The sequence below is a fragment of the Panicum virgatum genome, chromosome 9N, assembly GCF_016808335.1.
Source record: "Panicum virgatum strain AP13 chromosome 9N, P.virgatum_v5, whole genome shotgun sequence".
In the NCBI taxonomy this organism is placed as follows: Eukaryota; Viridiplantae; Streptophyta; class Magnoliopsida; order Poales; family Poaceae; genus Panicum; species Panicum virgatum.
This window is the reverse complement of record NC_053153.1, coordinates 9,148,302-9,166,884: the sequence shown is the minus strand read 5'-3', so window position 1 is coordinate 9,166,884 and position 18,583 is coordinate 9,148,302. Positions and strand designations below refer to the sequence as shown.

Here is an 18,583-nt window from a genome sequence, read left to right as displayed (position 1 = left end):
GCTTCACTCGGTCAGCATTTGCTGAGACAGACAGTAAAAAGGTAATTAAGATACACTCAACAAATCATGAACTGCTAATCAATTTTCATCACTGCACAAATAAAAAACAAAGATGTGCTCATTGGCTGGTGCACATCAAGGAAAACAAACTTTAGTTGGCTAGAGAAAATGACCCCTATTTTTTTTCTCAATAATACCAACCAAGGCAGCACCCAGGAGCCAATCTTGCAACCAAAAATTAAAAAGAAAAGGCCTGTTGTACTTATTAGTACCTTTGCAACTGCGGTTCCTGACCCCATTGCTATTCCTATATCCGCTTTCTTCAGCGCAGGTGCATCATTGACACCATCTCCAGTCATAGCAACCTTACATACAAAAATGAACATAGAGTTAGACCAAGGAAATGGATAATCATGAAGAGGGTGGCATGTAATTACGAGTGCCAATTATTTGTCTATTTAAACAACTCTGTCATATCAATTATAGTGATGACTAAGAAACAGTGCCTGAGCTACACTAAAAAGACCTATGCAATAATTAAGAGAACCATTTATAATAGAAGAGTCTTTACAGAAATAGATGCCATGGATTCAAGGGAGAAAAAGAAACAGATGCCAAGGATTTTTGTTACTGTGTATCAGACTTCCCCATAGGTACAATGCCCTGGCTCTGTCACTGACAACTAAACGAAGCACAGTGGAGCACTTTGATGAAAGGTAGGAATCATACATAATGTTAGCTTACCACTTCATTGTGTGTTTGCAAGGCTTCAACAAGCATCTTCTTGTGGGAAGGTTCCACTCTGCACCATTTAGTATAAATTGTCAGGTTATGATAGGGAAGTTGAAAGTATAGAATTAAGAGCATCGCTATGTGACTTCATATTACGACACAATTTCATCAGTTTAACTATCCTTGAAAGCGAATATGGCACAGGAAATCTGTGGATTGATTAAACAGGGGTACAGAGGTGTACAATATATAGGCAAGGAGCGTCTAGGGTTTATAGAAAGCACCCTAATCAACGGAGATCCTTGCCTATTCTAAATCAATCACAAGAAAACCCTAAGGCAGCCCTAGCCGCATGGGCTGGGCGCCAAGGCCCAAAGGCCAGCCCACTAATCACCTTGCTAACACGCCCCCGCAGTCTGATCGTCGGCCACTCTGCACGTCCAGACTGGACCTGAACTCCGTGAACACCGAAGAAGGAAGTCCTTTGGTGAAGATATCAGCATATTGCGACGAGGTCGGCACATGAAGGACACGAAGATCACCAATGGAAACCCGCTCCCGGACGAAGTGGAGGTCAATCTCAATATGCTTGGTGCGCTGATGCTGAACAGGATTGGAGGACATGTAGACGACGCTGATGTTGTCACAATACACCAGTGTGGCTTGGCGGAGGGGGGAGTGCAACTCCTGCAGGAGTTGACGCAGCCAGGAAGCCTCGGCGACACCATTAGCCACTACGCGATACTCAACTTCTGCACTGGATCTTGAGACGGTGTTTTGACGCTTGGAGGACCAGGAGATGAGATTGTCCCCGAGGAACACAGCATAGCCCGATGTGGACTTGCGCGTATCCGGACATCCAGCCCAATCAGCATCAGTGTATACCACAAGATCTGTCGAAGCAGACGGGCGCAGCAGAAGACCAAGGTGTAGAGTGCCTTTAACATACCGGAGAATGCGCTTCAGAGCCGCCAGGTGAGGTTCACGCGGATCATGCAAATGAAGGCAGATCTGCTGAACAGCATAAGCAATGTCTGGCCGGATGAAGGTGAGGTACTGTAAGGCACCAGCAAGGCTGCGAAAATCAGTAGCATCTGCTACGGGCGCACCATCAGCAGCTGCAACCTTGGGATTAGTGTCAACCGGAGTGGAACACGGCTTGCAGTCAGTCATCCCAGCACGGTCCAGAATGTCCAGCATGTATTGCCACTGCGAGAGAAGAAGTCCATCACCACAACATCGAACTTCCATCCCAAGAAAATGTAGTTCACCAAGATCTTTCATGGCGAATTCCTGCTGAAGAGCCGAAATAATCCGCCGAAGAAGACCCGGAGAGGACGCCATGAGAATGATGTCATCCACATAGAGCAGCAAATAAGCCATGTCTGAGCCCTGCCGAAAGACGAAGAGCGAAGTGTCTGTCTTGGCTTCAACGAATCCCCGTGACAGCAGGAAGCTGACAAACTGACTGTACCAAGCACGAGGAGCCTGCTTTAATCCGTATAGGGACTTGTTGAGGCGGCAAACAAAGTCCGGATGAGCAGGATCCTCAAAACCAGATGGCTGTGCACAGTAAACCGTCTCCGACAGGGTGCCATGTAAAAAGGCATTCTTCACATCCAGCTGATGAATGGGCCAGCGATGAGAGAGTGCCAAAGAGAGCACTATCCGGACTGTAGCAGGCTTCACGACCGGACTGAAGGTCTCTGCAAAATCCACACCAGGACGCTGAGTAAACCCTCTGAGGACCCAGCGAGCCTTGTACCGCTCGAGGGTTCCGTCGGCGTTGAACTTGTGCTTGAAGATCCACTTCCCAGTGACGACATTGGCCCGCGGAGGGCGGGGCACAAGATCCCAGGCGTGGTTCTGGAGCAAAGCATCATGTTCTTCCACCATAGCAACTCGCCACTTGGGATCGGGCAGAGCGCTACGATAGGTCTTCGGAACAGCAGAGAGTGGTGCAGCATGGTAGAGTGCAGGCATCCGGAAACCATGTTTGGCTCGCATGGACATGGCATGCTGATTGGAGACTGGGGGAACCGCCACGGCGCCTCGGGGCAGCGGCTGGCCGGCTGGTGCAGCCGGAACCGCAGCCACGCTGCTCGGTGCTGGAGCGGAAGACGGTGGCGGGTGCGGCCGTCGGGTGTACACCTGCGTGATGACGCGGGCGGCTGGTGCTGGCGGCGTGGGCGAGGTCGCCAGGGGTGGAAACCCTGGTGGTGGTCCACTCGTCGTTGCTGGGGACGTCCAGGCCGCGCGGAGCGCTGGCGGGACGTACAAGCGACGTGGAGTGGGCGACGAAGGAGCCGTGGCCGCGCGTGGCGCGGGGACGAGCGTCGATGGCGATGTCGCGCGTGGCGCAGGGGCGGGCGTCAGGGCCCCTGGGCTGCGTAGCGCAGGCGGGACGTAGAGCGCCGGCGGGTCGTCGGAGGGCGCCCCGGGCACAGCCGAGGACGGACTGGCGGGGGCACCAGGAGCATCGGAGGAGGCCGCCGCTGCCCCTAGGGGAGCGACAGGAGCAACGCCAAGAGGAAGACCTGCAGGCAAAACTGTGTGCAGCGGCCCACTGGGGGCTGGCACAACATCAATAGCATCAAGAAACTCAAGCTCCGTGGTAGACCTGGGACCATCGCGCTCAGCGAAAGGAAAGACAGTTTCATCGAAGATGACATGCCTAGAAATAATGACTCTGTTGGAAGAGAGGTCAAGGCAGCGGTATCCTTTATGGTGAGTGGAGTAGCCCAGGAAGACGCACATGGTGGAGCAAGAGGCGAGTTTGTGGGAGGCTGTGGCAGACAGGTTGGGATAGCATTTGCAACCGAAGACTCGAAGGTGACCATACGCTGGGGAAGTCCCAAAGAGGGCATGGTGCGGCGTGGAGAATCCGAGGGTCTTGGTTGGCAGAATGTTAATTAGGACAGTCGCCGTGGAAAGAGCCTCGACCCAATAGGAGGGAGGCATGGAGGCCTGAAATAGCAGGGAGCGAACAACATTATTAATAGAGCGAATAATGCGTTCAGCTTTACCGTTCTGGGGCGAGGTGTAAGGGCAGGACATGCGAAGATGAATGCCCTTGGTGAGGAAGAACGTCCGAGCGCTGGAGTTATCAAACTCCTTCCCGTTGTCGCACTGAATCGCCTTGACTGAGGTGCCGAACTGATTTGACACATAGGCGAGGAAGTTTGCGAGCATGCTATAAGTATCGGACTTGAGGCGTAGAGGAAAAGTCCACAGGTAGTGAGTGCAATCATCAAGTATGACCAAATAATATTTATAGCCAGAAATACTGACTACAGGAGATGTCCACATATCACAATGAATAAGATCAAACACTTAGACCACCCCCTCTAGCCACTCCGACCCTAAAACCCAGGTGTTAGAGTGGGGGAGGGGGGGCTTTATCACTGGATAACATTCCCCCTACGGCGAGCGAGCCGCGCCGCGCCGCGCCTGTGGCTGCTGGTCTCAGCGAACCCCGCAGAGGAAATCGCGTAGCGGAAGAAATGCGTGGCCGGTGAGTTTCGAACCCGGGACCTGACTCTGGTACCAACTTAGACCACCCCCTCTAGCCACTCCGACCCTAAAACCCAGGTGTTAGAGTGGGGGAGAGGGGGGGCTTTATCACTGGACCAACACAAACTTGCTAGATGCACGAGAAACTGATGCATGAAAGGGTAGACGAACATGTCGTCCTAACTGACAAGCATGACATAAGTCTGAACAATCCTCTATCTGACAAGAGATACTAGAAGCAAGCTTCGACAAGGCTTCATGACCGGGATGGCCGAGACGCCGGTGCCAAAGTGGGGAGGCGGCCTTGGCGACAAGGGAGTGCGCTGGAGGGAGGCGTAGAGGGTACAGCGGCCCGGAGCTATTGCACCTGACTATTTCGTCCCGAGTGTGCAGATCCTTCACAGAGCAGCCAACAGGGTCAAACTCCACAAAGCAATTATTATCGGTAGTAAATTGGCGAACAGAAATAAGATTCTTAATAATATGTGGAGACACAAGAACATTATTAAGACGAAGGGCGGGAGACAATGCGGCCGAACCAGTGCAAGTGACCGGGAGCAGGGCGCCATTACCGACAACAATGGATGAAGGAGTAGGATACCGCTGGGAATAGGCATGTGAAAGATTATGAGAGGAAGTCATGTAAGAGGTGGCACCTGAGTCGAAGTACCATTCGCCGTTGGAGGGCTGATTCAGCGACGCCGTGCTGAACGCGGAGGCGAGGGATTGCTGGTCCCAGGAGGGCAGGCCGGCCATGGGATGGTACAGCCCTGGTGCTGTCCAAGGGCCGGCCCCATCAGCAGCAGGTTGCTGTTGTTGCTGCTGTTGCTGCGCGACGAAGGCTTGCTGGGGAGGGCGAGGCTGCTGCAGGGGCGGCACCGGAGGGCGGGGACCAGGCCACATCTGGATGGAGCCCGCCCAAGGGTTGTAGAAGCTCGGCCACGGGGCCCCTTGGGGGGCGGCAGTCTGGGCGCCGGGGGTAGGCTCGGCGCCGCCAGCCTGCTGCTGCTGGGGGCCGATGGTGGCGCGCTGGCCACCCCCGCCGCCACCAGAACCGCCACCGCCGCCGCGGCCATTGCCGCCACGCTTGCCGCGGCGGTTGTTGTTGCTTCTGCAGCCGGTGTTGGCGCCCCCGAGCTGGAACCGGCATTGGCGCGCCCCCCCCCCCAGCCGGAGCCGGTCTGCGGAGAGGGTGCAGAAGTCCTGGTAGAGGCGGCGAGGGCGGCGGCGGGTGAAGACTGACGGTTCGCCAGAGTGGGTTCCTCCAGGATGAGATCGTCGCGGGCCTCCAGGAAGGAGGGGAAGGGTCGACCTCGCCGCAGGAGGGCCCCGACATGGGCGAAGTTGTCGTTAAGGCCGCGGATCACGTTGAGGACGAGAGTGCGGTCGGTGATGACTTCGCCGAGGGCCCCAAGATCGTCGGCCATCTTCTTGAGGCGGCGACAGTACTCGAAGATGGAGAGGTCGCCTTGGACGAAGTTGCGAAACCTCGTCTCCAACTGGATGGCGCGAGCCTCCCTGTTCCCGAGGAACTGAGACTCGACGGCGAGCCAGGCATCTCTGGCGGTCGAGCCCTGAGAGGAGATGGCTTCAGCGAGGTCGTCGGCGAGAGTGCCGAGGATCCAGGACTTCACCACACAGTCCATTCGGGCCCAATCCGGAGAGAGGACTGGTGCATCGAGGTGGATATGATCCTGGAGGGAGAACTTGCCGAGAGTCAGCAAGAACTGATCGCGCCAGCGACTGAAGTTGTCGGAGTCGACGTCGAGGACGATCGGGACGAGGCTGCGGATGTTGTGGACGGCGACCGCCTGGGCGTGCAGATTCAAGAGGGCAGCAGCCTCCTGAAGGAGCATGGCGGTGTGGAGGTCCATCGCAGCATGGGGACCCGATCCAGAGGAGCCTGGCGGGGCTAGGGCAGCCGCAGTGGCCGCCCGTTCCTGGGCAGCAAGCGCCCGGGCGGCGCCGAGGGCTTTGGCGGCGGCCGCGTCGTCGGCATCAGCCTTGGCGGCCCGCGCCATGGCTGCGTCGTGGGCGTCCTAGCGTTCCTTGGCAAGGCGGGTCGCCTCGGCAGCAGCAGCCGCCGCTGCCTCCTTGTTCGCGAGGAGGTCGTCGGGGCTAGGACCGATGACGGCCGAGAGGGAGGATGGCGGCGTGCCAACCATGGCGCTGCGCGGCAGGGGAGCCGGCGCGGAGAGAGGGAGGGGGGCGCGACGAGAGTCGGCGCGCGAGCGCAGCACGGCGAGGGGCCGGCGCGCTAGGGCAGCGGAAGAGGAATCCGAGGGGAAACCCGGACTCTTGATACCATGAAAGCGAATATGGCACGAGAAATCTGTGGATTGATTAAACAGGGGTACAGAGGTGTACAATATATAGGCAAGGAGCGTCTAGGGTTTATAGAAAGCACCCTAATCAACAGAGATCCTTGCCTATTCTAAATCAATCACAAGAAAACCCTAAGGCAGCCCTAGCCGCATGGGCTGGGCGCCAAGGCCCAAAGGCCAGCCCACTAATCACCTTGCTAACAATCCTATCTCTGATATTTCACAAAGCTGAACATCAGGTATCATATTCACAGGTGGTTCTGACATGTTATGGCCGACAAAGTAAGAGCTACATCATTTCTCCCTAGTAGAAATTGAGGAACAAAATCAGCATCAGACACGATGGAATTTTGAACTGAAAAAAAATCATATTCTCACAGCCTGGGCAATGGTAAGCAAATTATGATAACAGTACAAGAATAGGCCTCTTATTCCCAATTTGGACCATGAGTTTCGTTGGTGTATATTGAGCCCATGTGTATAGAGCAAAGTTTTGCTAGGCGCTAGGCGAAATCTAGGCGATGACCCTCAGCCTAGCGACTAGTCGGGATTAATCGCGCCTAGGCGTTCCTAGGCGTTTTCCTAGGCGTTAGTATATACATTTGTATATGTATAAAAAAGAAAAAAAAACAGAAAATAAGAGGACTTCAGTACACATGTGGGCCAAAAGTTCTATAGAAAGGCCCATAAAACAGCCCAAGCCCATATCTTAACCTCATCCCCAACCCTATCCCCGCGTCCTCTGCGCCGCCCGCGCCCTCCGCGTCGTCCTCGTCCCCGCGTCGTCGCCCTCGTCCCCGCGTCCTCCGCGCCGTCCGCCGCCGCCGTCCCGGCTCCTCCGCGCTGTCCGCCACCCCCATCTCCGCCTCCTCTGTGCCGCTCGCACCCTCCGTCGCCCCCGTCCTTGCTTCTCCGCCTCCTCCGCCATAGCCGCCGCCTGCTCCTCCCTCGCCGGCTACCTCAGCCCGCCTAGGGGTCCGCCTACCCCCATAGGCGAGGCGGAAGGAACCCCCTTGCCGAGCGACTAATCGCGCCTAGGCGGATCCTAATCGTCGACTTTCAAAACCTTGGTATAAAGGCCCATCTAGAGGCCCATGTATAGGAATTATATATACCCACCCTTCTAGGGTTGGAGGAATACATCCATTATTCCCTCCTACATGGTATCATTAGCCTAGGGTTAGGGTTCCCTCCTCCCTCTCCTACCCCGCCGCCGCCGCCGGCACCTCCCCCCTCTCCCCTTCCTCTTTCCCTCCCCTGTCTTCCTCCTCAGCTCCAGTAGCCGCCGCCGCTTGGCCCTGGCACGCCGCCGCCACCCCCTTCCTGGCCGCGGGAGCGGCCGCGGGTGAAGGGGGTCGCGCCGTCGCCTGGTCCAGGCCGGCCGCCGCCCTGGTCACCTTCTCCCACCCGTCGCCGAATCCCGCCCTGCCTATGCCGGATCCCGCAGCCGCCGCGTGGGCGCGGGAGGCGGGGGGGGCGCTGCTGCCGCCCTGCAGCAGCTGCTGCACCTACAGCCAGGGCTGCAGCGGACCATGGTCGACGCAGCAGCTGCAGCCGCCGCCCAGGGCGCAAGGGGCGCTGCTGCCGAGGCAACCGCCGCGCAGGACGCCGACCACGCCGCCGTCGCCGGCGGCAAGTTGCCCGCCGCCGACGCCGCGCCCGATCCCGGGTGGCCTGGCCTCAGGATGTCGCCCGCGGATGCGCCGATCTCCGCCGCCGCCCTCCGCGGGCAGCAGGCCGATGCCGCTCTCACCGCGGCCCTCCTCGCCGCCAAGTCGGAGGCTTCGGCGGCCCAGGAGCGGGTCCGCGTGGCTGCCCTCGCCTGGGAGCGTGCCGCGGCCGACGCCTCCGCTCTACGGGTCGGTGAGGCGGAGCACTTCCTCCTAGTCTCCTCCGGCCAGCTGCCCGTCGACCCCGAGCCCGGCGCCTCTTCCTCCCGCCGTGCCCCGCCCGCTGGATCTGGCGCTCGAGGGGCAGTTCCTCGGCAACGCCGAGTACCGCGCCCTCCAGCTCGACGCCACCTTCCGCACCTTCGTGCAGGGGGACCTCTCCGTTGGCGATTACTGCCGGCGGATGAAGGGCATGGCCGGATGCTCTTCACGACCTCGGGGATTCGGTGTCCGATCGGGTCTTGGTGCTCAATGTCCTGCGGGGCTTGAGCAGCACCTATGACCACCTGAAGAGCTGGATCGCCCGCCAGAGGCCCTTCCCCTCCTTCCTGCGCAGGTCCGGGACGACCTCGCCCTCGAGGAGATCACCAGGGGTCTCGCGCCCGGATCGCCCTCGTCGACCTCCACCGCGCTCGTCGCTGCTCCACCAGCTTCCTTCGCCACCCCTGCCACCTCTCTCCTTGGTGCTGCTCTCGCCGGGCAGACCGGAGGTGGATGGGGCCGTGGACGTCATCGGCGGGGGGGGGGGGGGGGGGGGGGACGTGGTGGTGGTGGTGGCACTGGTGGCCCTGATTCTGTGGGTACCGGTACCGGTGGGGGCCGTCGGGGCGCGCCGACTCCTCCGGCTCAGGCTCCGACTCCCGCTCCTGCCCCTGGAGGTACGCCCTGGCCATCCTTCAGCAACCCACGGTCAGGGCGCATCTCGATGTGGCCATTCCAGGGTCCGGGAGGGGGGCCTCGTCCTCAGCTCCAGCCGGCGGCCATGTTCACTAGTGCTGCTCCCCTCTCCGCGCCGTACTGGACCCCGCCCGCTCAGCCCAGCCAGCAGCCGACCTGGCCTGGGGGGTGGGACCAGGCCGCTCTGGCGCAGTCCTTCAGCACCATGGGACTGACGCCGCCGGTCAGCACCGAATGGATCGCCGACTCGGGTGCCTCGTTCCACACCACTCCTGATGCCGGTATCCTCTCTTCTGTCCGACCCCCACACCCCTCTTGTCCTTCTATCATGGTTGGTGATGGATCTTGCCTTCCTGTCACCGCCGTGGGTTCTGCTCCTCGTCTTCCTAATGTTCTTGTTGCTCCTCAAATAGTTCACAACCTTCTTTCCATTCGCTGACAACTCCTGTTCTATCGAATTTGACTCTTCTGGTCTTACTGTGAAGGATTCGGCTTCCCGGCGTCCGCTCCTCAGATGTGACAGCCTGGGGCCCCTTTACACTCTTCGGCTTCCTGCTTCCGCTGCTCTGTCTTCGACTTCTTCGTTTACTGCTTTTGCCGTGACGCCTTCTTCCACCACCTGGCACCGCCGGCTTGGTCACCCCGGCCGCGACGTTTTGGCTCAGCTCAGTCGTAGTACCGATGTTTCATGTACTAGGGCTCCTGCTGAGCACCTCTGTCATGTGTGCCAGTTAGGTCGTCATGTTAGACTTTTGTTTTCTTCTTCTTCGCATGCTGCGCATGCTTTTGATCTTATTCACTGTGACCTGTGGACATCTCCTGTACTCAGCATGTTGTACTCAGCAGCCACTGAGGAAGAGCCGCGGATCTCTCCAGTACCCTCCTCTGTCCGCGACGCCTTGGCGGATCCTCACTGGCGTCGCGCGATGGAAGAGGAGTACGCGGCTCTTCTTGCCAACCAGACGTGGGACCTCGTACCGCATCCGTCTGGTTGCAATGTGGTGACTGGCAAGTGGATCTGGACGCATAAGCGTCGGGCTGATGGCACACTGGAGCGATACAAGGCTCGCTGGGTTCTCCGGGGGTTCACTCAGCGACCTGGTGTGGACTATGATGAGACCTTCAGTCCAATCGTGAAGCCCGCTACGGTGCGCACAGTCCTCTCGCTTGCGCTCTCGCGCTCTTGGACTGTGCACCAGCTGGACGTGAAGAATGCGTTTCTTCACGGCACTCTGTCAGAGACTGTCTACTGCTCTCAGCCAGCGGGATTTGTGGACTCGAGTCGTCCGGATATGGTCTGCCGGCTCAACAAGTCTCTATGGTCTGAAGCAGGCTCCTCGGGCTTGGTACTCTCGGTTCGCCACGTTCTTGCTGACATTGGGGTTCACCGAGGCCAAGTCTGACACGTCTCTCTTTATCTACTGCCGTGGGGATGAGACTGCCTATCTGCTGCTCTACGTCGATGACATTTTGCTCACAGCCTCCAGTCAGCGGTTGCTTCAGAGTGTCATCTCCTCTCTGCAGCAGGAGTTTGCTATGAAGGATCTTGGTCAGCTCCACCACTTCTTGGGCGTCACTGTTGAGCCTCGTCCGTCTGGTCTTCTCCTTCACCAGCGGCAGTACGCACTCGATATTCTGGAGCAGGCTGGGATGACTGATTGCAAGCCCTGCTCCATTCCTGTCGACACTCAGGCGAAGCTGTCTGCTGATCTGGGTGATCCGGTGGCTGATCCTACTGCCTACCGGAGTCTGGCCGGCGTTTTGCAGTACCTCACCTTCACCAGGCCGGACCTCACCTACGCTGTCCAGCAGGTCTGTCTCCATATGCATGATCCCCGGGAGTCACACCTTGCTGCGCTGAAGCGTCTCCTCCGCTACGTCCGTGGCACAGTGGATCTCGGCCTGGTGCTTCACCGCTCGTCCTCTGCTGAGCTGGTGGTTTACACCGACGCTGACTGGGCTGGCTGCCCGGACACTTGTCGCTCCACTTCCGGCTCGCCGTCTTCCTGGTCGGCAACCTGGTCTCCTGGTCGTCCAAGTGGCAGCCGGTTGTCTCCCGCTCCAGTGCTAAGGCGGAGTACCGGGCTGTCGCTAACGGCATGGCGGAGGCGTCCTGGCTACGACAGCTCTTGGCGGAGCTCCACAGCCCACTCGCCAAGAGCACGCTCATCTACTGCGACAACGTCAGCGCCGTGTATCTCTCCACCAACCCCGTCCAGCATCAGCGGACGAAGCATGTGGAGATTGACCTGCATTTCGTGCGCGACAGAGTCGCTATCGGCGATGTTCGGGTACTCCATGTCCCAACTACCTCCCAGTTTGCTGACATCTTCACCAAGAGACTGCCCTCCTCGACCTTCTCGGAGTTTCGCTCCAGCCTCAACGTAGCCGGTGGCTAGTTGTGGCTGCGGGGGGTATTAGCCCTTTGTACTCTCTTTGTACTCTCTTCTTGTCCAGTCTTGAACACCGCTGCGCCGGTTGTTCAGACTGCGGGGGAGTGTTGACTTTCTTGTTGTCCGGTCTTGAACACCGCTGTGCCGGTAGTTCATACTGCGGGGGGGTGTTGGTGTATATTGAGCCCATGTGTATAGAGGCCCATCTAGAGGCCCATGTATAGGAATTATATATACCCACCCTTCTAGGGTTGGAGTAATACATCCATTATTCCCTCCTACAAATTTTTCAGTTACCCTAAGTTCACCCTTTGAAATAGAGGTAGCTTAGGCATATGACCCATTAACAAGCAACTAGAAGAACTCCATCTGATTGATATCCATAGGCACCAGATCAACTATATTTGTTTTAAATTATTCTCTTGTATGATCATAGCTAATCTTTCACCATCAACACATCCATTTCTATAGTGCTATAGTGCACTCTCTTAGTGTATGGGCAAGTGCAAGATTGCAAAAGTATTGTGATCATCATGTTAGGTTTCTTTCTCCCTCCTTTCGTGAAACTAAACCATCATAATTGCTCTGTTTTTTCATAAAATGGCAAGATCCCTATATAATTTGTGCATTCAAGTTTTATATGTTCCAAGATTCAAACTCAGAAAAAAGGTTAAGCAAGGAGCTGGAGTTGCCTGGGCAAAAGCATATTTCGTCAAGCAAAATATTTGTCTGACATGTTCGAGAAAAAAATATTTCTCTGAAATATTGCATTGTGTTTTTTCGAGTTCGTGGTTCAAGAGAAAGCATAGCTAAGTCCTGGATTTTTTCTACAAGGCAATGACACTAAATCACCTTGAAAACAGAACCATCCTTTGCAATGCGTTTGTCCTTTCCAGAGGAGGCAATCCTTCAAATTCCGATGCTGTATAGGAATACCCCGCAAAGTCATCCAAGTGCTCGAAAGCACCAATTTGCCGACACAGAGACTCTGCTGTAGACTAAAATAGTGGGCATTAATTTTCTCACCAGTAGCAAATTACTCACAAAACAGTCCAAGATTTCACCAACCTTGTTATCACCAGTGACAACTATAACACGGATCCCCGCAGACATACAAGAGTGGATAGCATCCCGAACTTCTTCTCTTGGTGGATCAAGCATCCCAACCTAAACGAGTACAAAAAGAAATGGTTTCATCAATAACTAAACTATTATGCTATAAACAACAGAAACAGAAACATAATGTAGAAGAGTGTAAGGATGGGAGAGAGAAAGTAGCAGGAGAGTGACAAACCATACCAATCCTATAAATGTGAGGTTGGCCTCGTCAGCATAAGAGATGCTTTGTTGACCAGGTGGCATTCGTTTTAATGCTAATGCTAAGCACCTTAATGTATCTTTCCCTGCAAAACTGGAGTTTTGAGAATATTTAGCATACTGCAGCAGAAAATTATAGGATATGTTACTGAAGTATTATTGTAAACAAAGTTTACTGGTGAAAGAAAAAAGAACAATGGATCAACATAATCACTTAATAGTAACTTTAGCTCAAGGGTGTAGCCAGGGCAAAATTACCAAGGTCCCTTGCCAACAAAGAGTGTCAGAAGTATTATTAACTACACTGATATGAGCTCGATATTCGATAACATCATAAAGTGTGGAAGGTGCCATGGCTGAAGACAGATTACACATGAAAAAGGCTAACCTTTGAAATCTAGCTTCCAACTCATTACGAATGTCCATAGTCAATGGTACTGAAGAACCATCATCATTGCACAATATATGTGTGCATCTTGCCATTATACTTTCAGGGGCACCTTTTGAAAACATAATCTCTTGTTGTTTCCTACTGCAAAGGACGCTCATCCTCTTGCGATCTCGGGAGAACTCTAGAATGGATATCTAAAGAAACAAATCAGTAAGTAGAGAAACAATGAATTTGAAATATAAATCTGATGAAGTACGATTTAAAGAAAAAAGGCTAGTTATAACAACGAAAAAAGATTAGCCTCATTCAACTGATTCAAGGAACGACAAAAAAAAACAGGTAACAGAGTGTTTCAGCCACATGACAGCACTAGTTTACCTAAAAGGTAACTAGGATGAGTAAATCAAGAGCTTTATAAGCCCTGGAACATCCAGATAGATACATTTACACATACAGATACGTGTACAGTTGAAACCTTCGAGAATATAGGAGGAACAACTGGCGACACTACTGGAACTTTATAAGGCCTTGCATAGTATGTTATAGTAGGACCAGCCCTAGGCCTGGGCCCACCAGCACAGCAAGGCGGTAATATGAGGCATGTACTAGTCAGGCGGTTACTGTAGCACGCGGGCAGTACCAGATTTGATTGTATGACTTGGTTTGTAAGGAAATAGATAAGTTAGATTGATTCGGTTAGGATATTTATTTGCTTAGGGCTCAGTCAAATTCTTGAGCAACTAAATAGTAAGGTTGCTGACACAGAACGATTAGACATAACATGGAAAAGAGTAAAGCAGTTCAACGATAATGAGTATGCGAGCAGTTTCAATAGCACCATAAACTAGTGATCCACTAGTTCCATCAGATGCCTATATGTTTGACTATTCAAGGAATTGTGCTTGCTTGGTAGAGACTAGTGAGCACGGTGCAGAGTGACTAGAGAAATTAAGTGCTTAATCTATTCGTCAAACCTGAAGTTTCCAGGCATCATTTGAAAACCTCACAGTTACAAGTTATTTACTTTGTCTATTTACAAGAGTTGCATTCTGACTTTTTTAATGTACTAGACAGAATTAGTTAATGATCAAAGGTTATTCCCTTAAGAAACACGAGGACCTTTACGGGAGCCACAAATACAGCAACTGGCAAGGTTATAGCACAGAATAAATATAGCAATTCAAACAAGATGAGGAAAATAACCTTTCTGAACTGATTTTCCCAATAACGGTTGCAGTACGATGCACGCTCATGCTTAGTTAGCATGTTGAGGGCTGAAGGCATTGAATCAAAACCAGGAAGACCAACCTTACAGGGTTTAATACAATGAACATTAAATCGAACTTATTATTTTCCATGAAAGCAAAAGTGTGTAGATATGTTTATCTATATGCAGTAACTGACCTTCTCCACAAGCACACGCAGAGCAACTTCAGTGGACTCTCCAATTTTTTCATAACATTTTTTATCAGGGTTGAATTGTAGAGTGGACTCGTTACAAAGAGCTGAACACATAGCAAGATGAAGGAGACATGGTGATTGAGGGGGAAACTCCAGCTGCAACAGATTAAATTCCTTTAATTAGCACTAGATAGCAACTATATTTGTGTAATAACATAACTGGTGTCACAGATTACTAGATAGCAGGCTTGAATGTTTCACAGGTTGTCTAAAAGTATCCAATGGTACACATCCAAAAAGTCTTGGGAGCAGAATCAATCCATTTGCTACGGATTAGTACTATTTGTCGAGCTAGGTAGAACTACAAGTAAGGTTTACAGATTGATGAAAAGTTGTGTACTGAACCCAGCCTGTCGCACTGGCTAGAAGTAGGGTAGAAGGCTTTGTCAGCTGTCAGAATGAAATAAACTACCTATCATTCATATTTTGTTCAGTTACTATAATGCAAAGCATTCCTCAATAAAGGTGGAATTATCTGGACAAATTAAGAAAATATCCAAGAGGGGTGTGATGAGCAATTTCAGGTCCCAGGCATTATCTTCTATAAATGCAGGCAATTTTCTTTCCCTGGATTGAAGAAAGCATAACTTATATTGGATAATGGTTTTCAGATTTCTGCACAATATAGCCCAGAAATTCATTGAGCCTAGAGAATACACTACTTTACCTGCAATCCACCAGCATCATAAATAAAACCTTCAGGAGCAAATGTTGTTCCACTAATGGAGTACTCATCAGTCATTGGTCTCTGGTGTACAGACCGCACTACACACACCTGGAATGTTAAACACACTTTTTAAGTCATGCAATGAATTCAAATATATCAACCTACAATGACAAACTATTTCTAATTGAAAGAGCATATTGTATTTCAGCTCCACATCATACTGAGCACCTGTATATTCAACAAGGATAATATAACAAAAAGGCCACAGAAAAGAGAAATACATCACCTTTGACACAGACATCATGTTTGTTGTGAGAGTACCAGTTTTGTCACTGCAAATAACCGTTGTGCATCCTAATGTCTCTACAGAGGGAAGAGACCTAACAATGGTGTTCAAGCGAGCCATTCTCTTGGTACCAAGAGCTAAGCACCTAAAAGAAAAAACAAGCAAATGCTTTATGAGGTTTGCTTCAAAGAGGAATTGAGCATAGCACTACGCCTCAACAAACATGGTCCAATGACAACCAAGAAATTGTTTAACAGGAAACTTACGTTGTTACCACAGCTGGAAGACCTTCTGGAATAGCTGCAACAGCAAGAGCTACGGCTACCTGTGAAAAGAAAAACAACAGATGGTACATCCTCTGAAAAACGGTATTATCACTCAGTTCTCTATCAATATAGTTATCCTATACAAGTCATATTGTGCACATGCTGCAACCACTGACATGTATTAAGCCCTGTCCATTAAGGCATGTCAGAGTGAGTTTCTTTTTAAAAGAAAGAAGTAGGTATACAAACATAATAAGAAAAGAACTATTTGTAAACAAACAGAAAAAAAAACCTCAGTCATTTGGGAAAAGGGGTTATAGGCACTAAACAGTTGGCTTTCGTGAAAGTGAAGCACTCAGACAATGTAACAGACTACTAGAATTTGCAAATGTGGTCCCCAGAAAAAATTATCAGCATGGCCAAATTCTGCATTCTGGCCACACTTCAACAAAATAATTTCCAAGTGCTCAAACTAATAAATAAGATGGTATGTGCCAGACTGGAGGTTGACCTACACTGATTGAATGTTACCCAAAAAAAATGTAAGTTGAAACATGGGAGCAATAGTATACCTTAAAATAGTGGATAGCACCCCTAACAAAGCCACCATGAGAAGGGTCTCGGAAATGTCCAATATTTACAACCCAAACAAGTATACATATACCTGCTATCACCTGAAAAGAAAATTGTTGTATGAAGAAGGTTTAAAATAGAATTTGGAATACAGAATTTGTCATTCGTGGTAGCTCTAGTTAACAGAGTAAATATCTCATTTCTCTTTGTGGCAAATATTTACCTACAGTGTGCTTGAAATTAAGAAATGACACTGCAGCTTCTACCGATAAGTTAAATGCTAAATTCCAGGAGAGAAAATCAAATTGATGCTCCCAATTCATAAGATGTCATATTGTCATCAGTCTATGATATGTTAAATGATTTACTTCAGCAATAAATTTTTCACGCTATATTACTCCTTAGTTTTGGAAGGAAAAAAAAAACTACACACAACTTGTTGAAAGAACCATGATCAGCTACGGAGCTACCTTTGCCAAAAAAGTACCAAACTCATCAAGCTTTTTCTTCAGCGGTGTTGCTTCCTGTAATTTAGTGAGAATTTTAACTGTAAGCAGAATAATCATCACATAAAGCATGAGGGGACGCTGTCGTGAACCAAAGTGCAAATAGGCATACTAGTTGCAACATAAAAAAAGGAAAATACATTTAGAATGAAGCGAAATCACATAGCTCAATTCTCCACTGAAGGTGCAAATGAGAAGAAATATATGTTTCATACTTACATCCTCCGTTCTCAGCATAGCATCACGTATACTTCCCATCGCAGTATTAGATCCAACCCCAATAACAACTGCTCTTGCTCTGCCAGCTACAACAACAGTGCCCTGAGAAACAGCAACAGTAGAAAACACACAAGTCTCAAAGGAGGCAATAAATTATGGATAAGTGCAATGAATATGAATGTTATAAAAAGTAACTGCTCAAAATCATTTCAGGCGCAAGAACTACCAGGAACTCAGAAAATCTACTGTTGTGTATATAAGTCTCTGAAATGCTGCTGCTTCACTATATTTCAGAATTCAACCATGAATATATATTGACCATTCTAGAGTTTTCCAATGGAGATGCTCATAAGAAAGAAAAATACAACAGAACATGCTTCAACAGTTCTGAAGAGAGGAGCAAGAAATCCAGATATGAGACATATTTTCAACAAACCAGATAAGATAAATGCTACAAAGTTGTAAACATCTATGTAGCGCAATCATACTAACTGCATAATGGAGTTCTAGTCCCATTGAATCAGTCTTCCCTTTGCTAACTAGAAACTTTCTTGCTAGAGTGCTTAGCTAGTACCTTTAGCGAAAAGTTTTATTAAAAAATGCATAAATAAAAAATGGTTTGTACATGGAAACATCACCATGTCAAGAGATGCATATGATTTACTTTCAGTTTTCAGGTGTGAAACAAATACAATACTGACTTAAATGCCACTGCCATCACGCGATATGCTTACCGAAAAAAGGATGTTTGTTTTGTCCTGGTAGACAGCATTCATTGCTGAAGTAGATTCGAGCTCTTTAGCGACTGAACAGCTTTCTCCTAGTCAAACCACAAATCCACAACATTAGCAAGAAACCATATTTCCGATAGCAGAAAAGCCCATTTGTTATGACGGGACGTGTCTACCAGCGCCGCGCCAAGAAGACGATCGAGCAGGACGCCGGGAAAAGTGGCTAAAATAGCAGGCGATTTGTTTAGATATTGTTAGTTTATTTTCCTTAAAAAAGACTCATATATATATATATATATATATATATATATATATATATGGGCTAGCTGTATCGTGAAGGAACAGAAAAATAATATCAATCTAGTTTCCCTAATCCCTTCTCTGCCTCCTCCCGATCCCATCTGCTAAGTTACCGGCGACGTCCTCGACGGCGCCAAGACGCCGAGGTCCAGGACCTCGCCCAGCCACCAGCCACCAGCCACGACTACCATCTGCGCCATATCCCTAGCTCCAACCACGCTCCATCCACCCACGAACATAACAACCTGTTAGTCAGGTGGGCTTATTGGGCCATTTGGGCCAAGGTACTGTAGCACGGCGTGGTACTGTAGCGCCGCCAGCCCTCTAGGGTATGTTG

At 51.0% G+C, this 18,583-nt stretch overlaps 1 protein-coding gene across 3 annotated transcripts in view; it reads right to left on the bottom strand.

Annotated features, from left to right (window-relative positions):
- The window catches only part of LOC120692669 (calcium-transporting ATPase 3, endoplasmic reticulum-type-like), a 29,885-nt gene that overhangs the window by 3,801 nt on the left and 7,501 nt on the right, over nucleotides 1-18,583 (bottom strand). For all 3 annotated transcript variants that reach the window (XR_005682700.1, XM_039976042.1, XM_039976043.1), the window contains exons 10-24: nucleotides 17,950-18,035; nucleotides 17,216-17,317; nucleotides 16,961-17,014; nucleotides 16,490-16,591; nucleotides 15,918-15,976; nucleotides 15,652-15,796; nucleotides 15,366-15,473; nucleotides 14,642-14,794; nucleotides 14,441-14,545; nucleotides 13,235-13,431; nucleotides 12,829-12,940; nucleotides 12,598-12,696; nucleotides 12,382-12,527; nucleotides 745-802; nucleotides 273-365 (exon numbers count right to left, since the gene is read on the bottom strand). Coding sequence is in view for 2 of the 3 variants with exons in the window: in XM_039976042.1 (XP_039831976.1) it covers nucleotides 273-365; nucleotides 745-802; nucleotides 12,382-12,527; nucleotides 12,598-12,696; nucleotides 12,829-12,940; nucleotides 13,235-13,431; nucleotides 14,441-14,545; nucleotides 14,642-14,794; nucleotides 15,366-15,473; nucleotides 15,652-15,796; nucleotides 15,918-15,976; nucleotides 16,490-16,591; nucleotides 16,961-17,014; nucleotides 17,216-17,317; nucleotides 17,950-18,035 (1,619 nt within the window). In the remaining variant the exon portion in view is untranslated. The remainder of the gene's footprint in view (nucleotides 1-272; nucleotides 366-744; nucleotides 803-12,381; nucleotides 12,528-12,597; nucleotides 12,697-12,828; nucleotides 12,941-13,234; nucleotides 13,432-14,440; nucleotides 14,546-14,641; nucleotides 14,795-15,365; nucleotides 15,474-15,651; nucleotides 15,797-15,917; nucleotides 15,977-16,489; nucleotides 16,592-16,960; nucleotides 17,015-17,215; nucleotides 17,318-17,949; nucleotides 18,036-18,583) is intronic.